Raw genomic sequence first — 10,459 nt, 5'->3', positions numbered from 1 at the left:
AGGAGGCTTGTGTGGAGCAGAAATACAGCATGGAACTGCTAGGCCAAATGGCCTGTTTCTGTGCTGTTGTATTGTGAATATTATGAATTATAGAATGTGGAGAAAGATTCTCCAACAGAGTTCCTGCAGTTCCGTCTCCACTCTGACATTGTGACTGCCTCCCATCTTGTTTTAAGCCTGTAGAATACTGATTTAGTCCACTGACTGGTTTTGCACCCACTAACCATAATGCAGGACAATGATGTGAATGTTATACTGAATTCATATTTATTTCACTGCTCATCACTGCCAGGTAAGGGTATGTTGTGCTGATATGCTGCACCGTTCTCTTCCCTCATAAGCATTTGATTCATTCTGCAATGTTGTAGCAGCCATGGTGTACACAGTAATATCACGCACTAACAATGTCATCATTGGTAATGATGGAGGGATAATGGCATTACAGCACAAGAACAGGCCCTTCAGCCCCCAATGTCTGTGCCAATCATAATGACATCCCTTATCTCTGGTGAATCTCTGGAATTCTCTGCCGCAGAAGGTAGTTGAGGCCAGTTCATTGGCTATATTTAAGAGGGAGTTAGATGTGGCCCTTGTGGCTAAAGGGATCAGGGGGTATGGAGAGAAGGCAGGAACAGGATACTGAGTTGGATGATCAGCCATGATCATATTGAATGGCGGTGCAGGCACGAAGGGCCGAATGGCCTACTCCTGCACCTATTTTCTATGTTCTATGTTTCTATTTTCTATGTTCTATGTTTCTATCTACCTGCACATAATCCATATCCCTCCATTCCTGCATATGGATGTGCTTTTCCAATAGTCTCTCAAATGCCACTATTGTACTGCCTCTACCATCACTCCGGCACTGTGTTCCAGGCCCTCACCACCTCTGTAATAATGTTTTGAAAGTTGCTCCATACATCTCCTTTTAAACTTTGCCCCTTTAACCTTAAAGCTATGCCCTCTAATATTTGGGGGTTTTTTTCCACCTTGGGGAAACAAATTCTGACTGTCATATCAGGTCTCTCCGCAACCTCTGGCCTTCCAGAGAAAACAATCCAAGTCTGTCTCAGCCTCTCCCTGTAGTTATTATTCCAGGCATCATTCATGTAAACCACCTCTGCATCCTTTCCAAAGTCACCATCTCCTTCCTGTAATGGGGTGAATGGAACATCAAGCAATACTCCAAATGCAGCATAGCCAAATCTTACCAATGATAGCAAGTAAGATGAGTGTGGCCACAGTTTTATGAGCCTTTGATGATATTACCTGCCTTCTTGAGGCAGTGCTTCTTGGTGATCTCTATGATGGTGGGTAGGTCAATACATGAGATGGACTTGGTAATGTGTGCTGACTCCTTCATTCTTGGGCATTTAAGTTGCTAAACCAGGTTGTGGTGCAAATAGTCCGTAAGCTCGCTACCATACATCTCATAGGAAAGGGGGTCAAGCACTGGTGTATCAGTGCTAACTTTGTGTTCAAGCATCAGGAGTGAATCTTCTTGGGCAAAGCTCTCAAGTCAGGAAAAAACAAGAGAAAATAAATTGTAGTGTTTATTTCTTTGTTTTTATTTGGTGGAGAGGTGGTCATCTCTGAAGTAAAGAGGAAAGTTCAATGCAAGTGTCTGCTGAGGAACTTCACCTGCAGAAACACCAGCCAAATTGAGTTTCATGTATACCTTGTTGCCATGGCTATGATACTTGTGCAAGCACACACAGCTTAAACAGTAGTGGAGCGCAGGTTCAGAAGGAAAGGTAGGAAATCTTACTTCCACACCTTTGGTTTTCTGCTTCAGTCAGTTAAGGGAGCTAAGATTCTTCTGGGAGCTTTCAATGACATAATGAACTGAATGAGAACAGGAGAGGTGGAGTGAGAGAGGCAGAGAGAAAAGTCCCTGTAATAGAAGATAGAGTGGCGGGGAACACAACGAAAATACTTTGCACTGTTCTCATTTATTTTGAGTTTGTGTTGTGAGTGAATGAGCTTCAAACACCAGAACCTTTATGTTACAAAAGTATGTGTGGAAATCGGTGTTATAAAATGACATCCAATTTCTACCTCAGTCTCCTGTCTTGTACTTACTAAAAGGACAGTGGGTGTTAATAAGCCGAGAAGCATACATAAGTTAATAAATTCTAGGTGCAGAATTAAGCCATTCAGCCACCTGGTCTACTCTGCCATTCAATCATAGCTGATCTATCTTTCCCTCTCAACCCCATTCTCCGGCCTTCTCCCCATAACTCCTGACACTAGCACTAATCAATGACACTTTTACTAATCAACTGGTGCATTGCACCGGATGCATCAGGGTTGTCTCACAAGCCAACACACTTTTTTCTGTATTTAATGAAGGGATTAACCAGAGATTTTAAAGCATCAATGTGCCAAGATGCATCATGAGGTTTTCCTCCTCAAACACCTTCAAGAAGGGAACTGTGGGAGAAAGTGAGCTGACAAATTGCCTCCAGTGCACCAGGAATGAACCACCAACCGTACAGGGATAGGAGATGGACCTTTGTATTCTTGTGAAATAATACATGCACTGCCTGCTCCCTCTTTACCCTTCATAGAAACCTAGAAAATAGGTGCAGGAGGAGGCCATTCGGCCCTTCGAGCCAGCACCGCCATTCATGGTGATCATGGCTGATCGTCCCCAATCAATAACCCATGCCTGCCTTTTCCCCATATCTTTTGATTCCACTAGCCCCTAGAGTATCTAACTCTCTCTTAAATCCATCCAGTGATTTGGCCTCCACTGCCCTGTGGCAGGGAATTCCACAAATTCACAACTCTCCGGGTGAAAACGTATTTTCTCACCTCAGCCTTAAATGGCCTCCCCTTTATTCTAAGACTGTGCCCCCTGGTTCTGGACTCGCCCACCATTGGGAACATTTTTCCTGCATCTAGCTTGTCCAGTCCTTTTATAATTTTATGTTTCAATAAGACCCCCCCCCTCATCCTTCTAAACTCCAGTGAATACAAGCCGAGTCTTGTAAAAGGCTAGCAAAAAGCTGTCAGTCTCTGTTCTAAGATTTCCAATTGTATCCCCCACCCCCTTCAGCTACCCTCCTAGCCCCAAACGTTTAGGGAGAACATGACTTATTTTTGGGAAGTACTTTGTGAACACCCAGTTCCCCTATCCTGCAGAATTTCCATCAGGGTTCTTTCCACCACTTCACAAATCCTTGAAGCACCTTAAACCAGACCAGTTCTTGTATCACTCCTTGTGTGGGGTGAGATAGAGTGCCTGTAACCCAGAGAGATATATAGCATAGAAAGAGTTCCTTCGGCCCACTGAGTCCATATAGATCATCAAACACCCATTCACACTAATCCTGCAGTAATCCCTTTTTGTATAGTCAATGAGTCATGCAGAATGGAAACAGGCCCCACAGCCCAATACATACAAGCCACACAATTTGCCAATCTAAGCTAGTCCTATTTGTTTGTATTTGGTCCATATTCCTTTAATATTGTCCTATCCATGTACCTATCTTTATTATTTTCTCTTATATATTTTTTGATTCTCCTGATAACATCTGACATATTTAGCACTCATTTAAACACCAGGGCCAATCAACATTTAAATACTAGGGTCAGTCAACTTGACTTTCAATCAACAAATCTTTCAGAGGAATCCCACGCAGTTACAAGGAGAACGTGCAAACTCCACACACACAGCACTCGAGGTCAGGCTTGAACATGGGTCTGTGGTGCTCTGTGAGGCAGCAGCTCAACTAGCTGCACCACAAGGTCATTTGAGGCAATCTTGTATGAATCACAGGGAGATGCAGTACAGGAACAGCCCCTATGAGTTTGCACTGACCATCAGGTAACTATTCCCCCTATTAGTGAAGTTGTTAACCTTGGCAGTGTACTTTTAGCCTTGTACTGGTCTCTTGACACCATCCTGTCATAAAAGTAACAATGACAATTTTCTTGCAGGGTAAGCACAGTTGAACACAGGGCCTTGAGGTGCGACAGAGGGCTGGGCTTGCAATGGAAACCTTGCCGTCGCAGAAGATGGCCAGCGTCAATGCAACAGTGCTCACCGGCTCAATGTCTGTACAACGTGGCCTCAGACACTGGCAGCTGGAGAGTCTAGCACGGTGCTCCCGAGACTCGGAGACACTGGCTAGAATGTCCATCCCAAAGCAAACCATCATCAACCAGCACACTCGATTCAGCACATGGACACCCATAATACACAAGGCTGCCAACCAGCAGGTGAATTGGAGCTGGCTGTTCATGCAAACAATTAGCAATAAGCATTGTCTTTGGTTTATCAATTGTTATCAGAGCTAATAAATGACAAATAATGTTGTATTTCCCTACCTACCCTCTTTATACTTTACTCCCATTTCTCCTCAGATGTTTTTTTAACTTTGGTTTCTAACTAACATTTATCAAACTTGCTTCATCTATAAGGCAATTTTCAACCATCTTCCATTTCTGACACCAGTACAGAATTGAGGGATTGCTGCATTGTCAGTATGAGGATGCTGCCGGTGTGGAGTTTGTACATTCTCCCTTTGACTGTGTGGGTTTCGTCCGGGTGCTCTGGTTTCCCCACATGTCCCAAAAATGTGCAGACTCTGTAAGTTAATTGGCCTCAGTAAATCACCCCCAGAGTGCAGGGAGTGGGCGAGAAAGGGGAACAACATAGAAATTAGTGTAAACAGCTGATCAATGGTCAATGTGTGCTCGGTGGGCTGAAGCACCTATTTCCATGCTCCATCTCTGAACCAAACCAAACCAAACCAAACCAAACTAGAAACTGCTAGTTAAATCTAAATATGAAGAAAAATAGTTAGCTGATTGATGTTGCACTCGTTATCAGTAACGATAAATGCCAATATCTAGGGAGCAGAGATTTAATATAATCCATAGAACAATTGGGAGTGTTACAGGGATAGTTAGAAGAATATTTCTCCCCCAGAGGGATTGTTGGGGTCAGAACCTGTGGTGGGTGGTGGAGGCAGAAATACTGTCTGCAATTCGTGTCCCAATGTTGTCACCTTACAGGGCAAGTGGGTAAAGGGTGGGGGGTGGTATTACGCTGAATATAATTTTCTTACTGTGTAATCCGTTATCTGACTGTGGAATTCCTTTTCGGTCTGAAGAAGGGTTCCAACCCTAAAATGTAACCCATGCTTTTTCTCCCGAGATGATGTCCGACCCACATTGGTTTTGTATACTATTCAGGCAGGTGACACCATTCATGAGCACACCAGGTAGTACAAAAGAGAACATAAACAGAAAATTGTGTTGCAGCTGCAGAGGAAGTGCAGACAAACAAGTGCCACAATGAGATAGATCAGGAACATATCCTTGGCATATAAGAGAGCCTGTTCAAGAGTCTGGTAACAGTGGGGAAGAAAATATTCTTGAATGTGGTGATATGTGCCTGCAAACTTTAATATTCTCTGCCCGACAAGAGAGGGGAGAAGAGAGAAAGACTGAGGTGTGAATTTGACTTGATTATGTTGGCTGCTTTCCTGAAGGGTAGCGTGAAATGTAGATGGAGTCAATGGGACGGAGGCTGGTCTGTGTGATGGACTGGCCTGTGTCCATGACTATCTACCGTTCCTTTCAGTCTTGGGCAGAGCAGTTGCCACACTAGACTGTGATACATCAAGATAAGATTCCTTCTATGGTGCATCTGTGAAAATCGGCTAGAGTATTGGGGACATGCAAAATTTCCCTGAGTAAGTAGAAGTGTTGGTGTATTTTCTTGGGAATTGTGTTATTATGTTTAGACCAGGACAATATGTTGGTGAAATGTACACCTAGGAACTTGAGGCTCTCAACCATCCCCACTTCAGCACCATTGATACAGACTGGGTTATATACACCACCCTACCTCCTGAAGCCGATGACAAACTCCTTTGTTTTGCTTATTTTGAGGGAGATTTTGACCTTGACGCCATGCCATGGTCTCCTTCCTGTTCTCCGTCTTGTTATTGTTTGAGATCCGGCACACTACTGTGGCGTCATCTGCAAACTTGTAAATGGAATTAGAGAAGAACCAGGCCATGCAATCATGAGTGAACAGGAAGAACAGTAAGGGGCAGAGAATGCGTCCTAACGGGACCTGGGTGTTGGGAATTATCGTGGAGATATTTTGTCACCTGTCTTTACCAGTTATTGTCTATGGGTCAGGAAGTCAAGGACCAGTTGCAGAGGGGTTCCGAGTCCTAGGTGCAGGAGTTTGGAGATGTTTGGTTAGGATTATAGTGTTGAAGCTGGAATTATAATCAATATATTGGACTAAATATTTTACTAAATATACCAGGTTCACTGTAAAATTGAGTGTGATACTGCGCACCATCTAAAAAATGAATTCATAGTGTGTTGGGATTTTAATGTATGAGTGAATGATCACCCAGGCCATAACCACCAAAGTCCTGAGTGTGCCAGATTATTGGAGGTTTACAGTCTTTGTTAAGGAGGACATTTAGTTCATCGGATCCATGCGGGCTTCCAAAAACTTCTGTGTCCTGGCATCGGGAGCCAAATCCTCCATCATTTTACTTCCTGGGAAAGTGACGAAAGATTCGCACTGTGTAAATGTAAAGCACACAGTGCTGGAGTAACTTGGCGGGTCAGGCAGCATCTCTGGAGCATGGATAGGTGGCCTCCATCTTTTCCAGATGTAAGGTGTGGGTTCCTCCTGCTGGTCTGTCAGCAGATTGCAGATCCATTTTGCATGCTCCCCCTACAGGTGGCCTATGCCACTGCGCTGCTGTCTGAACGTGGGGAACACTTTGTGGAACACTGACTGGCCTCCATGGATTAACTACATTCTTCTCTTGCAGCTATTTGATGAGAGAGTGACGCTTGTAGGTCATTGGTTTGACCTGTGGACTGACAAGCAGAGGAAATTGTTTATACACGGTATTTTAACGCGCTGCAGCAAATCACAGCTCAAGTAAGTCTGAACGAAACGGGTGTATAGGAAGTTGCATTTTGATGGTTGTGTGAAAGTCACCATAACGGTGTGACTTCTAACCAGTATTTTGCTTTGCCGGGTTTGTTTCCCCTGGGTCTTGGTGGCTGATGTTGTCAGAGAAGCAGAGGACATCAGCCCCTGTGTATACCTGTGCAAGGTTCCACCTCAGAACTAAAAAAAAAACTCCACCTTTTCTCTTATTTGATATTTGTAATTATTTTTTCTCTCTTTCTCTCTCTTTCTATCTATATATAAAAAAATACTAGAAGCAGAATTAATCAACAATTGAAAATTTTAATAATGTATAATTGATGTATATGAAAAGTTTTTTTTACTATAATATGTAACTACACTTTATAATATGTTTGCTTCTAATAAAAATATTTAAAAAAAACAACTAAAAAAAACAGGCAGAGATGTCATCATGGTCATACAGTGTGGAAATGGGCCCTTTGACCCAACTTCCTTATGCCGACCCCCAACTTCCTTGAGCCCCATCTATACTAGTTCCATCTGCCTGTATTTGGCCCTATCCCTCTAAGCCTATTCTATCCATGTACTTGTCCAAATGCTTTTTAAATGTTGTGATAGTACCTGCCTCAACTAACTCCTCTGGCACCTCAGTCCATATACCTACTATCCTTGATGTAAATAAAGTTGCTTCTCGGGTTCCTATTAAATCTTTCCCTCCCTCACCTTAAACTTATGTCCTCTGTTTCTTCATTCTCCTATTGGGGGTAAAAAACTATTCCTCTCATGATTTTATACACTTCTATAAGAGATCGCCACTCATCCTTCTGTGCTCCAAGGAATAAATCCCTTGCCTGCTCAACCTCTCCTGATAGCTCAGGCCCTCGAGTCCTGGCAACGTCCTTGTAACTCTCCTCTCCACCCTTTCCAGCTTAGCAACATCTTTCCTTTACCAGAGTGACCAATTTAAAGTTGTCTTTAACACAATAACACAATACTGTAAATGTGGCCTCAACAATGTCTTGTACACTGTAACATGATCTTCCAACTTCTATACTCAATACTCTGACTGATGAAGGGTAATGTGCTGAAAACCTCGACCACCCTATGTAACTGTGCTTTCTAGGCACTTTCAAGTTTATTGTCATATGCACAAGTACGGTGAGGTACAGCAACCATGAAAATCCTGCTTGCAGCAGTACCACAGACACTTAGACAAACCCACTAAAACATAAATCAATCATAAATTACACATAAAAAGACTGTCAAGCTTCTCAATGTACCTTGCCATACGTGACAATAAACTAAACTAACAAGACAAAACTATGCAAAAGAGACATTAGTGCACAACATAATTAGTGCACAAATCCAGTGCAAAAGGTGATCCTTAGTGTTCCATTGCTCAGGTAGGATTAGGGTTGTAGAGAAGCAGCTGTTCCTGAACCTGGTGTAGTGGGACTTTTGTACCTTTTGTCCAATGGTAGCAGTGAGAAGAAGGTCACTAAACATAGAAACATGGGAAAATAGGTGCAGGAGTAGCCCATTCGGCTCTACGAGCCATTCAATATGATCATGTCTAATCATCTAAAGGAATAGAAGGATTTTCAGCCGAGTAAACCAGGTATTTACACAGCCAACAGAATACATTGCCTATGAACCAGTTAGATCTTGCAGCAATCGGGTAATTTGATGTCCTTTATTGCTATTGCTGACATTTTAATTCCCAATTTATTTAATGGACTGAATTTAAATTCCCCAGTGTATGATTGGACATGAACTCATTCTTGGCTACACGTTCAGTAAAGTAGCTCTATGCTATCACACCCATAAACTATGTGCCCAACTGATGGTCAGCGTGGATAGATTGATATGAAATGGTCTTATTTCCTTTTGACATAGTCGGCTATTCAGCCCATCAACCCTATGTCCCATCAGTCCATTTCCACAACTTACTACCCTGTTGCCCAATCTTTCTCACAGCCCCACCAGCTCCCACTGATGCCACTCATCGATACACTAGGAGAAGCTTACAGTGTCCAAGTAACCTGCCAACCAGCACATCTATAGGATGTGGGAAGAGACTGAACATCTTTGTGAATCTTTTCTGCATCATTTCTAGTTTAATGACATCCTTCCCACAGCTGGTTGAAAATACATGTTTGCATTAACTTGAAATATCATTTTATCATTTTTTTTGCAGCAACAATTGGTATGGGATCTCCTGTCGGTGCGGACTCGGTGGGAAGCTGTATCTCTAAACTAAACTAAACTAAACTAAACTATGTAGGAAAGAATTGTAAATGTTGGTTTACATCGACGATAAACCCAAAATGCTGGAGTAACTCTGCAGGACAAGCAGCATCTCTAGATAGAAGTAATGGGTGAAATTTCGGGTCTGAAGAAGGGTCTCGCCCCAAAACGTCACCCATTCCCTCTATCTAGAGATGCTGCCTGTTCTATTAAACTAAACTAAACTAAATTTCAATGGTGGACTGTACCCGAGGGACTGAGTGGCCTCGTGCTCTTATGAATGTTACTACACTGCTATCACATTTGTGTCTCTGTTGATTGAGAGGCAATGAGGTGCTTACAGATTCACCTTGAATGAGAGCTCATTGAAACATTGACCCTGTTTCTTTCTCTCCAGTGGCTTCCTAAACCGCTGAGTCTTTTCCAGCATTTCCTGTTTTTATTTCAGGTTTACCCGGGATTGGTTCACAGAGACTGTGCCGATAGACAAGCTGGACTTCACCACCATCCTGCCACGCTTCCTGTCACTATATATCTTCTCGTTCCTGAGTCCCAGACTCCTGTCCTCATCCTCTAAAGTCAATTGGCACTGGAGATTCCTGACGGAACAGGTCTGCCATTCCAGTTACTCCATATCCAAGTTCTCAGAAATATTTTTTTCCCCTGGCATGTGTTAAGATTTTTACCATTAGGTGATTGTGAACATGGCTGGTCACTTGGTAATACCCCTGTCAGGTACATGCATTGAACTCTAGGAAGGGTAGACAGTCATAGAGTGTCTCACAGCTCCAGAGGCCCAGGAACAATCCTGACCTTGGGAGCTTTCTGAGTAGAGTTTGCATATTCTCCCTGAGAGAATTCCTTCCCTCCATAGATGCTGCCTTACCCGCTGAGTTTCTCCAGCATTTTTTGTCTACCTCCCTGTGACAAATGTGGGTTTCCTCCGGGATCCTCCTGCTTCCCAGAGACGTGCAGGTTGGCATGTTAATTGGTCTCTGTAAATTGCTCCAAGTGGGAGTGGTAGAATTTGTTTTGGGGTGGAGGAGGTGGTAGTTGATGAGAATATGGGGAGAATAAAATAGGGTCAGTGTAGATGAGTGATTGATGGTCAGCATGGACACGATGGGCTGAAAGGTACCTCTCTTATGGCTCTATGAGGATAGGATTATAGGGAGATTCACCAGGATGTTGCCTGGGATGGAGTGCTTCAGTTATGAGGCCAGACGGGACGTGTTGGGTTGAGCAGGCCCAGGGGCTTGAGTGCAGGAATCTAAGCCGACACAACAG

General features: G+C 43.3%; 1 protein-coding gene across 1 annotated transcript in view; it reads left to right on the top strand.

Annotated features, from left to right (window-relative positions):
- Window positions 1–3,199: 3,199 nt before the first annotated feature.
- LOC129699230 (epithelial cell-transforming sequence 2 oncogene-like) overlaps window positions 3,200–10,459 on the top strand; it is a 55,855-nt gene continuing 48,595 nt past the window's right edge. Inside the window, exons 1-3 of the mRNA XM_055638847.1 lie at window positions 3,200–4,227; window positions 6,819–6,931; window positions 9,621–9,783. Of these exons, the coding sequence (XP_055494822.1) occupies window positions 4,000–4,227; window positions 6,819–6,931; window positions 9,621–9,783 (504 nt within the window). The 5' untranslated portion in view covers window positions 3,200–3,999. The remainder of the gene's footprint in view (window positions 4,228–6,818; window positions 6,932–9,620; window positions 9,784–10,459) is intronic.

Source organism: Leucoraja erinacea, chromosome 8 (assembly GCF_028641065.1).
Source record: "Leucoraja erinacea ecotype New England chromosome 8, Leri_hhj_1, whole genome shotgun sequence".
Taxonomy (NCBI): domain Eukaryota; kingdom Metazoa; phylum Chordata; class Chondrichthyes; order Rajiformes; family Rajidae; genus Leucoraja; species Leucoraja erinaceus.
This window is presented reverse-complemented; position numbering and strand designations above follow the sequence as displayed.